This window comes from Pan paniscus, chromosome 10, assembly GCF_029289425.2.
Source record: "Pan paniscus chromosome 10, NHGRI_mPanPan1-v2.0_pri, whole genome shotgun sequence".
NCBI classification, from domain to species: Eukaryota; Metazoa; Chordata; class Mammalia; order Primates; family Hominidae; genus Pan; species Pan paniscus.
Window position 1 is genome coordinate 130911583 of NC_073259.2, and position 13546 is coordinate 130925128.

The following is a 13546-nucleotide window of genomic DNA, read 5'->3' on the forward strand; positions in this document are numbered from 1 at the left end:
TCAGGTTGTTCTCTCAACCTCTTCGTTAGGGTTTTATGTCAAATTCCTGAGATATAATCAATCACTCCCTCATTTTTGTCCTGCTAGTGTAGCTCTGTGGGTGTGTGCCTGCACATGTGTGTGTGTGCATGCATGCGTGTGTGTGTGTATCTGCCTCCATCAGAGTGCACGTCAGGTAGCCAACAGGTGACTGCGTCCATGACTCCTGCTCACTGTGAACGCCTCAGGACCCTTCTCCACCTTGGCACCCTGGCTGCAGCACCCAGCATCTGCCACAGGCGGTCTCAGGGCCTACCTTGAATGGAACTGACAGGAACATGCAGAAAAAAGAAAAAGCTGGCCAGGTGCAGTGGCTCACACCTATAATCCCAGCACTTTGGGAGGCTGAGGTGGGAGGATCACTTGAGGGCAGGAGTTCAAGTTCTGCTGGGGCAACATACCAAGACTTTGTCTCTACAAAAAATTCAAAAATTAGCTGGATGTGGCCAGGCGCAGTGGCTCACGCCTGTAATCCCAGCACTTTGGGAGGCCGAGGCAGGCGGATCACGAGGTCAGGAGATCAAGACCATCCTGTCTAACACGGTGAAACCCCATCTCCACTAAAAATACAAAAAAATTAGCCGGGCGTGGTGGCGGGCGCCTGTAGTCCCGGCTACTTGAAAGGCTGAGGCAGGAGAATGGTGTGAACCCAGGAGGCGGAGCTTGCAGTGAGCCAAGATCGTGCCACTGCACTCCAGCCTGGGCGACATAACGAGACTCTGTCTCAAAAAAAAAAAAAAAAAAATTAGCTGGACGTGGTGACCCATGACTGTAGTCCTGGGTACTTGGGAGGTTGAGGGGGGAGGATCACTTGAGCATGAGGTCAAGGCTACAGTGAGCTATGATCACACCACTGTACTCCAGCCTGGGCCATAGAGTGGGACACTGTCTAAGAAAAATAAAATAAAATTAGCTGGGTGCAGTGACTCACACCTGTAATCCTAGCTCTTTGGGAGGACCACACAGGAGGATTGCTTGAGCCTGGGAGTTCGAGACCGGCCTGGGCAAGATAGTGAGACCCCATTGCTAAAAAATAAAAATTAGCCAAGTGTAGTGGCTCACGCCTATAGTTCCAGCTACTCAGGAGGCTGAGGTAGGAGGATCATGACTTTGAGCCCAGGAGTTCGAGGCTACAGTGAGCCACGATCACACCATTGCACTCCAGCCTGGGCAACAGAGCAAGACCCTGTCTCAAAAAATATATTTTTTTCAGAGTGTTTGAGCTAGAAAGAACCAGAAGAGATATCTAATTCCAACCTTACATTTTACAGGAAGGGAAAAATGACCGAATTCTTTAGTCAACAAAGTACAGCTAGAATCAGAAAATCATTTAATTGGAAAAACTGTTGGCTCCAGATATCATACATTTTCTGGTGCATTAACTGATTCTAGAGATATTGGGAAGACAGAATTTAAGTAACAGGGATTTACCTGGCAACACGCTTTACAAACTCCTGCCCCCATGCCTTTGTACTGAGTACAGCTAGGTACCGAAAAAGCAAATAATTTTGTTTAAAAATTCTTAATTTCTGCAATAAGGAAGCAGGGTAAAGTTCTGAGCAGCATGTCTGCTTCTCCAGGGCTTTGCCATCTGTCGCTACAGACAAGGGTCGCAATTCAGAGCCTTGCTGTGAGACAGGCACTCTCCCACGTTGCCAGGGAGCACGAAATGATTCAGTCCTCCTGTTGGGGAAATTGGCAATGTTTTCTAAAAATCACTGAAGAACTGACGCTTTGACGATGCAGTGTCACTCTGGGAATCTCTCCCACAGATACTTCTGCATGTGTATGAAATGGCATAGGCACATGTGTTTCTTTGCAGCATTGCTTTACAACAGCAAATGGTAGGAGGCCACCTACCCAGTGTCCAGCAAAAGGGAACCGAGGGAATAAGCTGTGGTCCACCCACACGGTGGAGTTCTGAGCAGCCATAGAACAGAATGAGGCGCTCTAGTATGTGGAAATATTTCCAGATATATTGCTAAGTGAGAAACGTGCAAGATACTGAAGGTTCATATGGCATTCCACATACATAAGGAGAGGGCCAGGAGCAGTGGCTCACACCTGTAATCCCACCACTTTGGGAGGCCAAGGCGGGAGGATTGCTTGAGCCCAGGAGTTCGAGACCAGCCTGGGCAACATAGCTAGGCCCTGTCTCTACAAAAAAAGGTTTTTAAAAACATTAGTGGGGCATGGTGGTGCACACTTGTAGTCGTCCCAGGCACTCGGGAGGGTGGGACAGGAGGATTGCTTGAGCCCAGGAATTTGAGGCTGCAGTGAGCTGTGATTGAGCAACTGTATTCCAGCCTGAGCAATACAGCAAGATCCTGTCTCAAAAAAAAAAAAAAAAAAAAAAAAAAAAAGAAGAAGAAGAAGAAGAAAAGAAAGAGGATGGAAATAAGAATATATATTTGCACAAAGACACAGTGGAAAGATGATATAAATTTTACCGATAGGAGGCATGAGGGATGAGGCAGAAGCGGGACTTCTCAGTTTATACCTGTTTTTATTATTTTGGTTTTTAAACTATTCAAGAAAAACTCCAATAATTTAAAAATAGACAAAGAAGAAAAAAGGAGTTAGAGTAAGAGGAAGCGCACAGCTGAGCACATTGCCTCATGGCGGGCTTCCTCCTTGCCTGGAGGGTAGGGGTGAGGAGCGGACCCTACCATAAACTGAGCTTGGACTTGTGCCTGCTGTGTGGGCCTGGCCGTCCTGATTGCTGGCTTGAGATGGTTGGTGTTACCTGTCGGGGCTCTTGGTCTTTCTCGTGGCAGGCTGATAAAGCCTGCAGATCCCTTTCAGAATGAAGTTTTTAAACGAATAAGAGAAAATACATAGCATGGTAGCAAGGCACGGTGGTTCACGCCTGTAATCCCAGCACTTTGGGAGGCCCAGGCAGGCAGATCACCTGAGGGCAGGAGTTCCAGACCAGCCTAGCCAACAAGGTAAAACCCCCTCTCTACTAAAAATACAAAAATTACCCGGGCATGGTGGTGTGCCGTAATCCCAGCTGCTCGAGAGGCTGAGGCAGTAGAATCGCTTGAACCCAGGTGGCGGAGGTTGCAGTGAGCCGAGATCACGCCACTGCACTCCAGCCTGGGCAACAGAGCAAGACTCTGTCTCAAAAAAAAAAAAAAAATCAGATGGTAAAATACATGGGCAATTTGCATAGAGAGGAAGCAGCATGAGTAAAAGCACAGAGGACTGGAAGCACCCTTGGGTGCCCCTGAGGAACTGTGAGGGATCCCGGCGTGGCTGGAATGCAGGCCACACAGGCAGGGGGAGGTGAGGAGGTGGGCTCACCTGCAAGCCAGGGGTCACCACGGAATGCACTGGGGTCTTTCCAGGCATCATCTCCCCTTCATTCCTCCCCCTTACCTCTCCACTCCCCTTCTTCCTCTTTTCCCCACCCAGACACCTAAGAAGGCTAACGAGGCACTTAGAGTTGCCGATGCTTAACTACTGACCACTGTTTTCAACACGGCTCACTGAGGGCTCACTGGATCGGTGCCTGTGTTAGGACTGACAGCGAGCCAGTTATATCTGGGCATTAGCTGATGGCCAGCGTTTAGCTGTAACACACATGGTGAAGCAGACAGGGAAGTCCTTCCAGATTAGAGACAAAGGGGACCCCACACATGAATGGGAAGTCAAGAAGCCTTTGTTGGATGGATGGATGGCAATTGTATGCAGTCACTTCATTATATTTTATTCATTCCCTAAGGTCTTATTTATTTATTATTTTCTGAGACAGGGTGTCACTCTGTCGCTCAGGCTAGAGTGCAGTGGCACGATCATGGCTCACTTCTGCCTCAAACTCCCAGGCTCCAGCGGTCCTCCCACTTCAGCCTCCTGAATATCTGGGAGTACAGGTGTTTGTCACCATGCCTGGCTAATTTTTTTTAAGTGTATTTTTTGTCTCCCCGTGTTGCCTAGGTTGGTCTCAAACTCCTGGGCTCAAGAGATCCTCCCACCTCAGCCTCCCAAAGTGCTGGGATTGCAGGTGTGAGCCACTGTGCATAGCCACTATGGTCTTTTTTAAATTGACAAATAATAATTGTATATATTTATAGTGTATAATGCAGTGTTATAATATGTATATAACATAGTAGAATGACTAAACCAGCTGTGTATCTATCACCTCACATACTTATCATGTCTTTGTAGTGGAAAGATTTAGAACTGATTCATTTAACAATTTTGAAATATATCATACATTATTATTGGCTGGGCACAATGGCTCACACCTGTAATCCTAGCCCTTTGGGAGGCTGAGGCGGGAGGATCACGTGAAGCCAGGAATGGGCAACAATGGGAGACCCTGTCTCTATAAATTTAAACACACACACACACACACACACACACACACACACACACAGTACATTGTTTATCTCTTTTTTTTTTTTTTTTGAGACAGAGTGTCACTCTTGTCACCAAGCTGGAGTGCAGTGTCATGATCTTGGCTCACTACAACCTCCACCTCCCAGGTTCAAGCGATTCTCCTGCCTTTCAGCCTCCCAAGTCGCTGGGACTACAGGCGCGCGCCACCACGCCCAGCTAATTTTCGTCTTTTTAGTAGAGACAGGGTTTCACCATGTTGGCCAGGATGGTCTCGAGCTCTTGACCTTGTGATCCGCCTGCCTCGGCCTCCCAAAGTGCTGGGATTACAGGCGTGAGCCACCGCACCTGGCCAATACATTATTATTAACCATAGTCATGGTGCTGTGCAATAGGTCACTACAACTTTTCCTCCTGTCTAATTGCAACTTCGTACCTTTGACCAATAGCCCCCCTTTCCCCATCCACTCCCTCCCCAAGCCCCTGGTAATCACTATTCTACTCTCTGCTTCTATGAGTTCCACATTTTTTTTTTTTTTTTTTTTTTTTTTTTTGAGATGGAGTCTCGGTCTGTCGCCCAGGCTGGAGTGCAGTGGTGCGATCTCGGCTCACTGTAAGCTCCGCCTCCCAGGTTCACACCATTGAGTTCCACACTTTTTAGATTTCAAATATAAGTGAGATCAGGCAGTATTTGTCTTTCTGTGCCTGGCTTCTTTCACGCAGCCTAATGTCCTCCAGGTTCATCCACGCTGTTGCAAATTACAGAATTTTGTTTGTTTTTATGGCTAAATATTATTCCATTGTGCGTATATACTACGTTTTCCTGATCCACTCATCTGCTGACAGGCATTTATGTTGCTTCCGCATCTTGGCTGCAGTGAACATGGAGTGGAGTGCAGATATCTCTTCATCTAACGTCTTTTTTTCTTTTTTCTTTTTTTGAGACAGGGTCTCACTCTGTCGCCCAGGCTGGAGTGCAGTGGCGTGATCTTGGCTTACTGCAGCCTCCACCTCCTGGGTTCAAGCAATTCTCCCACCTCAGCTTCCCAAGTAGCTGGAATTACAGGCGGGCGCCACCATGTCCAGCTCATTTTTGTATTTTTGGTAGAGATGGGGTTTTGCCATACTGGCCAGGCTGCTCTTGAATTCCTGATCTCAAGTGATCCGCCCGCCCTGGCCTCCCAAAGTGCTGGGATTATAGGCATGAGCCACCACGCCCAGCCTCATCTAACATCTCTTAAAGGCATTTCTGCTATATTTGTGTTTAGTCTTCTTAAGAATTTTTTAGTTTCTCTATCCTGGATACTAATCTGGGAGTTGTTTTCTAGAAGTCAGAGGTCCCAGAAGAGTCAGCTCAAAAAAATACCTTTGTCAGTTATTGAAGGAAACAAAAGGCAACTTCAGTATTCATCGTGATCACGAGTAAGTCACCTTTGCTTATCTCACCTTATATCTCAATTAATATTTAATAAGTAACTTGGGAACATCGATAATGTTGAGTCAAGGCCATGCATTTGTTTGACTTGTAATACTTTCTCTTTTGCTCGACCGATTTATGCATACTTCTAAATTTAATCAGAGTAAAATGTCAATTACTTGCAAAGAAATGCAGATCAAAAAGTTCTCCTGCACTCCAGCCTGGGAACACAGTGAGACCTTGTCTCTTAAAAAAAAAAAAAAAAAAAAGGCCAGGCGCGGTGGCTCACACCTGTGATCCCATCACTTTGGGAGGCTGAGGCGGGTGGATCACGAGGTCAGGAGTTCGAGACCAGCCTGGTCTGTCACTACTAAAAATACAAAAATTAGCCAGGCGCGGTAGTGGGCGCCTGTAATCCCAGCTACTTGGGAGGCTGAGGCAGGAGAATCACTTGAACCCAGGAGGCAGAGGTTGCAGTGAGCCAAGATGGCACCACTGCACTCTAGCCTGGGCAACAGAGCAAGACTCCATCTCAAAAAAAAAAGTTATTATTCTCAATACCTAGAATTTTAAATCTAGGGAAGTGAATACATAGACACAGCTTTAAAAATCAGAATCTAATATGAAAAGATGTTCAACACCACTAATTATCAGGGGAATGCAAATCAAAACCACAATGCGGGCCGGGCGCAGTGGCTCATGCCCATAATCATAGCACTTTGGGAGGCCAAGGCGGGTGGATCACTTGAGGCCAGGAGTTTGAGACAAGCCTGGCCAACATGGTGAAACCGCGTTTCTACTAAAAATACAAAAATTAGCCAGGCGTGGTGGCGGGCACCTGTAATCCCAGCTACTCGGGAGGCTGAGGTAGGAGAATTTCTGGAACCTGGGAGGCGGAGGTTGCAATGAGCCAAGATCGCACCATTGCACTCCAGCCGGGCGACAGTAATGAGACTCTGTCTCTAAACAAACAAACAAACAAACAAACAAACAAAAAACCAAACAAACAGAAAAACCACAATGCAGTACCACCTTACTCATGCAAGAATGGCCATAATTTAAAAATCAAGAAATAATAGATGTTGGCATGGATGTGGTAAAAAGGGAACACTTTTACACTGCTGGTGGGAATGTAAACTACAACCACTGTGGAAAACAGTGTGGAGGTTATCCATAAAGAACTAAAAGTAGAACTCCGATTTGATCCAACAATCCCACTACTGGGTATCTACGTGGAGGAAAAGTTTATGAAAAAGACACTTGTACACACATGTTTATAGCAGCACAATTCGCAATTGCAAAAATACAGAACCAGCGCAGATGCCCATCAATCAACTAATGGATAAAGAAAATGTGGTATATGGGCCAGGCATGGTGGCTCACGCCTATAATCCCAGCACTTTAGGAGGCCAAGGCAGGCAGATCACCTGAGGTTGGGAGTTTGAGACCAGCCTGGCCAACATGGTGAAACCCTGTCTCTACTAAAAATACAAAAAATTAGCTGGGTTTGGTGGTGCATGCCTGTAATCCCAGCTACTCAGGAGGCTGAGGCAAGAGAATCGCTTGAACCCAGGAGGCGGAGGTTGCAGTGAGCCGAGATCGTGCCATTGCACACCAGCCTGGGCAACAAGAGTGAAACTCAGTCTCAAAAAAAAAAGAAAAGAAAAAAAATTATAGCTGAAAAAAAATCAAAATTAATGTTTCAGCATTTCATCTGTCTGTCCAGAAAGAAGTTTTTTGTTTGTTTGTTTGTTTGTTTTTGAGATGGAGTCTTGCTCTGTCGCCCAGGCTGGAGTGCAGTGGTGCAATCTCAGCTCACTGCAACCTCCACCTCCCAGGTTCAAGCGATTCTCCTGCCTCAGCCTCCCAAGCAGCTGGGATTACAGGTGCGCATCACCACGCCTGGCTAATTTTTTGTTATTTTATTTTTTTTTTTTGAGACAGAGTTTTGCTCTTGTCTCCCAGTCTGGAGTGCAGTGGTGCGATCTCAGCTCACTGCAACCTCCGCCTCCCGGGTTCAAGCGATTCTCCTGCTTCAGCCTCCCAAGTAGCTGGGATTACAGGCATGTGCCACCATGCCCGGCTAATTTTTTTTTTTTTTTGTATTTTTAGTAGAGACGGGGTTTCGCCACGTTGGCCAGGCTGGTCTCGAACTCCTGAGCTTAAGTGATCCGCCCGCCTCGGCCTCCCAAAGTGCTGGGATTAAAGGCGTGGCCCCCCACGCCTGGTCAAGAAGTCTTTATGTGGAGTAAAGTTTTATAAAAGTTTTACATGGGGTAGCTGGGCGCTGTGGCTCACACCTGTAATCTCAGCACTTTGGGAGGCCGAGGTGGGCGGATCGCCTGAGGTCAGGAGTTTGAGACCATCCTGGCCAACATGGCGAAACCCCGTCTCTACTAAAAATACCAAAAAAAAAAAAAAAAAAAAAATTAGCCGGGCATGGAGGCGCATGCCTGTAATCCCAGCTACTGGGGAGGCTGATGCAGGAGAATGGCTTGAACCCGGGAGGCGGTGGTTGCAATGAGTGGAGATTTGGCTACTGCACTCCAGCCTGGGCGACAAGAACGAAACTCCGTCTCAAAAAAAAAAAAAAAAAGTTTTACATGGAGTAAAATCTTCATAAAAACGTGTATTGACCCAGTAAGCACTTTCTGGATTTGTGTTTACTTCTATCAAACCTGCATTTCATATGCGGTTTCCTCAGAACCCAGTTTGATAAGCTAAAGCGTACAGGCATTTCGGATCTTTTCAAGGTAAGCATATCAGCATTTCAAAGACACTGGGGAAGCAGAGAGCCTGAGCAGCGCCTTCCCCGCCCCCATCCCTCCTCTTCTCTCCCCTCCCTCTCTCTGCTGAGTTTTCATATTTATAGTATTTTGCATGTCCTGATGTTGATGAAAATCAGGATGTAGAGTTAATATTTTAGACGCCAGGAGCTTATAGCATGCTTTCCAATATTAATTGATTGTATTTTATTAATGTTGTGTTTTCTTCATCCAAAAGCAGATTTCTCATCTATGTGGAAGGCAGAAAGCAGACACCAATACTGAGTAAATACTTAACCGTAAAACTGAAAGAGGATTCTAGTTCTTCATAAACGGCACTTAATTCCAGCTGGGAGCAGAACTAGAAAGTTAATTTTTAAACATCTACACTTCATTTTCAAGTTAACCATTTTTGTGCTGAAGAAATATTTTCATGTGTAAGAAAGTAGACCTTATTGTACATATAGAAAGTTGGAATTATGCTAAGAATGAAAAAGACTTCTCTGTAAAGATACGGACTACAGTTAAATGCTAGAGAAGCTCTTTAAAAATGTGAATGTCAAATAGAGAAAGAACCCCTGCATAGAAAGTGCTGTTTTAACTATCTGATTTTTAAAAAATCTGTGCATACATTTAAATTCTAAACAATAGCTTATCAGAGTCAGCTCAAAATATATGAGAAACAGTATTCTCTCATGGTTTTAGCTTTTGACTTTGCTGTGTAAATAGACATAAGGTGCTTTGATATAAAATATAAAATGTAACCGGAAAATAGCTCGAGGTCCTTCTGTCCCAAGCTGAGCAGAGCCCCATCTTTCTGGGTCTATATTAGTCCCACCTACTGACACAAACAAAAGCTTGCTGGAAGATCGAGTTTTAGATGCATTTTTAAAAATCTTAAAGACTAAAACACTTCCGTTTTAACTTGTAAAGTAATTTAATTTTTTAAAGATTATACTATATGCCTCTGTGTCTTCTCTAAAAGAATAGATCAACTTCAGTCAATAAAAGATATTTTTAATATTAAAGAAAAAATATGTTTCCTTGGTTTCTTTTTATTTTACAGGAGTAAAATAAGGAAGGAACGTTCATCACTTTAAACTGAACCTGGCAAGTTAATTTCCTCAGGAATGGGGATGTATTTTTTTAAGCATTGCAGATATCAAAGTTCTATTGTGCTGAATAAATGCCCCTTTGTTAACAGGTTTCAGTGTTACTTCAGAGATGATTTTCATGAGCCGGGAAGAGCCACCTCATTTAGCCTTTTTAATTAGGGTGCTGAAAAGAGAAGTTGGGTGAGGTTTGGTTATGTTCTTTATCAATGCGTGCTTTCTCCCTCAGGCTGGGCTGTCTAGAGCAAAACTGAGAAAGGTATAGTTGCTTCTGAGCTGCTGCCTGCCAAGTAGAAACCTAAAATGACCCTTGGGAGCGTGACTTCCAATCTAAGAATCAAAATATTAAATTTTCTCCTCCTTTTCATGTTCATGACTGCACATCAACTTGCCTAGTGAAAAGCCAACACTGAATAGATGCTAAATAGGAAAATGTCAGGGAACTAAAGGATTTGATAACAATTAAACATTATTTTATGGCTAAATGTATTTTAGCTCATAGGATTATAGTACCTACGACACCTGACACCTATTGTATCCCACCAGCTTATCGTTCCATATGCAATCCAACAATGAGAAATTTCAGCTGGGTGTGGCGGCTTATGCCTGTAATTCCAGCACTTTGGGAGCCTGAGGCAGGTGGATCACTTGAGATCAGAGGTTCGAGACCAGCCTGGCCAACATGACAAACCCCCTCTCTACTAAAAATACAAAAAATTAGCTGGGCATGGTGTCACGCACCTGTAATCCCAGCTACTTGGGAGGCTGAGGCAGGAGAATTGCTTGAACCCAGGACGTGGAGGTTGCAATGAGCCAAGATCGTACCACTGCACTCCAGCTTGGGTGACAGAGTGAGGTCCCGTCTCAAAAAAAAAAAAAAAAAAAAAGAATGAGAAATTTAATGTTAGCAATGCATCTAGCTCAACCGAAGTTATTTATTTATTTTTTTGAGACAGAGTCTCTCTCTGTCGCCCAGGCTGGAGTGCAGTGGCGTGATCTCAGCTCACTGCAACCTCCGCCTTTCAGGTTCAAGCGATTCTCCTGCCTCAGCCTCCCGAGTAGCTGGGACTACAGGTGTGCGCCACCATGCCCAGCTAAATTTTGTATTTTTAGTAGAGACGGGGTTTCACCATATTGGCAAGGCTGGTCTTGAACTTCTGACCTTGTGATCCACCTTCTCGGCCTCCCAAAGTGCTGGGATTACAGATGTAAGCCACTGCACCTGGCCCAAACTGAGTCATTTAAATGACAGGATTTCGTTTGTTTTTATGGCTAAATAGTATTCCATTGTGTATATATATACTACTTTTTTTTTTTTTTTGAGACGGAGTCTCACTCTGTTGCCCAGGCTGGAGTGCAGTGGCTCAATTCCAGCTCACTGCAACCTCCACCTCCCGAGTTCAAGCAATTCTCCTGCCTCAGTCTCCTGAGAAGCTAGGATTACAGGTGCCCACCACCACTCCTGGCTAACTTTTTGTTTTTTTAGTAGAGACGGGGTTTCGTCATGTTGGCCAGGCTGGTGTTGAACTCCTGGCCTAATGTGATCCTCCCAACTCAGCCTCCCAAAGTGCTGGGATTACAGGCGTGAGCCACCACATTTCTTTATCCACTCATCTGTTGATGGCCATTTAGGTTGCTTCCACATCTTGGCTGTTGTGAGCAGTGCTGCAGTGAACGTGGAGTGCAGATACCCCTGACCTAAGCTTTGAGCAATTTCTGTTAGAGAGGAAGTCTCCTTTTTTTTTCTATACTTTAATGGATGCACAGAGGCAGTCTCATAGCGTATTTGAAATAGTTACAAGATAAAACTAGATTTTAGCATTTATGTCTTATCACCAACATTCTTAAGATCAACACATCTGAAGAGGAGGCAAATGAATTATACTACAATCTGCCTGCCAGAAATAATCTCAGCATTGGAAAAGACTGATATAAGGGTATTTTTAGAATCTGTGAATGGATTTTTTTTTAAATTTTATTTTTAGTGACAGGGTCTCACTCTGTCACCCAGCCTGGAGGGCAGTGGTATCATCATAGCTCACTGTAGCCTCAAACTCTTGGGTTCAAGTGATTCTCCTGCTTCAGCCTCCCAATTAGCGAGGACTCCAGGCACGTGCCACCATGCCTAATTTTTTTTTTCTTTAGATGGAGTCTCACTCTGTCACCCAGGCTGAAGTGCGGTGGCACGATGTCAGCTCACTGCAACCTCCATCTCCCAGATTCAAGAGATTCTTCTGCCTCCCGAATAGCTGGGATTACAGGCACCTGCCACCATGCCCGGCTAATTTTTGTATTTTTAGTAGAGACGGGGTTTCACCATGTTGGCCAGGCTGGTCTCGAACTCCTGACCTCAGGTGATCCGCCCACCTCAGCCTCCCAAAGTGCTGGGGTTACAGGTGTGAGCCCCCGCGCCCAGCCAACAGATATTTAAAAACAGAAATAGAAATACCCCCAAAGAAAAAAAGTTCTGAATTAAGATGAAACATAAACACTAAAAGCAGCTTTACCCCAAAAGTGCCAAGAGAATGCGTCTAGAACTTCTTGGCTGTGTGGGATAAGGTTGGCTCCATACATTCCAGGAAGGAGACTGAAGACTGAATCCTTGTTATGTTCTGGCAAACTGATCCTGGAGTTTTCTCCTGTGGCTTTGTGTGGTTTGACACCTGTAGCTGGGGTGGTGGGTTTGCAGTGTTGTACTTTTGTTTCTCTTGAGCCATTTGATGATGATTTTGTTAGGACACATTGCAGGAAAGTTCATTATTCTAGGCCTTCAACAGAATAATCTTAGCAACCTCCAGTGTGATAGAGAACAGAGTGAACAGGATCAAAATAAGAAACCAGACACATTCATCAAGAAGGCAGCTGACAAGGAGGTTTAAAAACCAGAATGGGGCCAGGTGCAGTGGCCCACGCCTGTAATCCCAGCACTTAGAGAGGCCAAAGCTCGCACATCATTTGAGGTCAGGAGTTCGAGACCAGCCTGGCCAACATGGCGAAACCACCTCTCTACTAAAAATACAAAAATTAGCTGGGCGTGGTGGTGGATGCCTGTAATCCCAGCTACTCAGGAGGCTGAGGCACAAGAATCACTTCAACCTGGGAGGCAGAAGTTGCAGTGTGCTGAGATTGAGCCATGCCTCCAGCCTGGGCAACAGAGCCAGACTCTGTCTCAAACAAACAAACAAACAAACAAACAAAAAACACCCAGAATGGTCTTTGAGAGAAGTTGATTGAATGAAAAGTGTACATGAATCAGTTCTCTAAAGGATGATGTCTGGGTTCTCAGCCAGATGCATGCTTAAGAAACCCAACCACAACAACAACAAAAAGAAACCCAACAAAAAATCAAAGAATTTTGAGCACACAGTAGGTGCTTTGCTGGCCACTGGAGACACAACAATGAGCAAAGCAGACAATCTAGTCGTAGAAACACACTAATCTAAGAATCCCACACATAGTTCACAAGAGACTGGTTAGTGCTACAAAAGAAAGCTTTGAGATATGATGACAGCTTATAATAGGGACTCAGGTGAAGGGTGGAGTGTTAAGAGAATGCTTCCTTAAAGAAGTGACATCTGAGCCAAGAGTTAAAGACAAGTGGATGCTAAGTAGGGCGAACAGGAAGCAGAAGAGAATTCCAGGCAGTAGGAACAGCATGTGCAAAGGCTCTGAGGTGGGAGGGAACATGACGCATCTGGGACCTGATGGGCCAGGATGGTGCAAGATGAAGCCAGGGACAGAGGCTGGGGCCAGATCATGCATACGAGTCGATGAGTCAGTGTGGGTGTGGTAGCATACCATGTTTTAGTGGGCCAGATGATGTAAACTCTCCTGTGCATCTTGGATTTTCCTTAAAACGAGGTCTTATTTGT

General features: G+C 45.1%; 1 protein-coding gene across 1 annotated transcript in view; it reads left to right on the forward strand.

Moving 5' to 3' along the window:
- CCDC62 (coiled-coil domain containing 62) overlaps nucleotides 1–9581 on the forward strand; it is a 55442-nt gene extending 45861 nt beyond the window's left edge. The window contains 3 exon segments of the mRNA XM_034934724.3: nucleotides 5709–5733; nucleotides 5736–5802; nucleotides 8804–9581. Coding sequence (XP_034790615.2) covers nucleotides 5709–5733; nucleotides 5736–5802; nucleotides 8804–8894 — 183 coding nt within the window. The 3' untranslated portion in view covers nucleotides 8895–9581.
- The last annotated feature ends 3965 nt before the right edge of the window (nucleotides 9582–13546 follow it).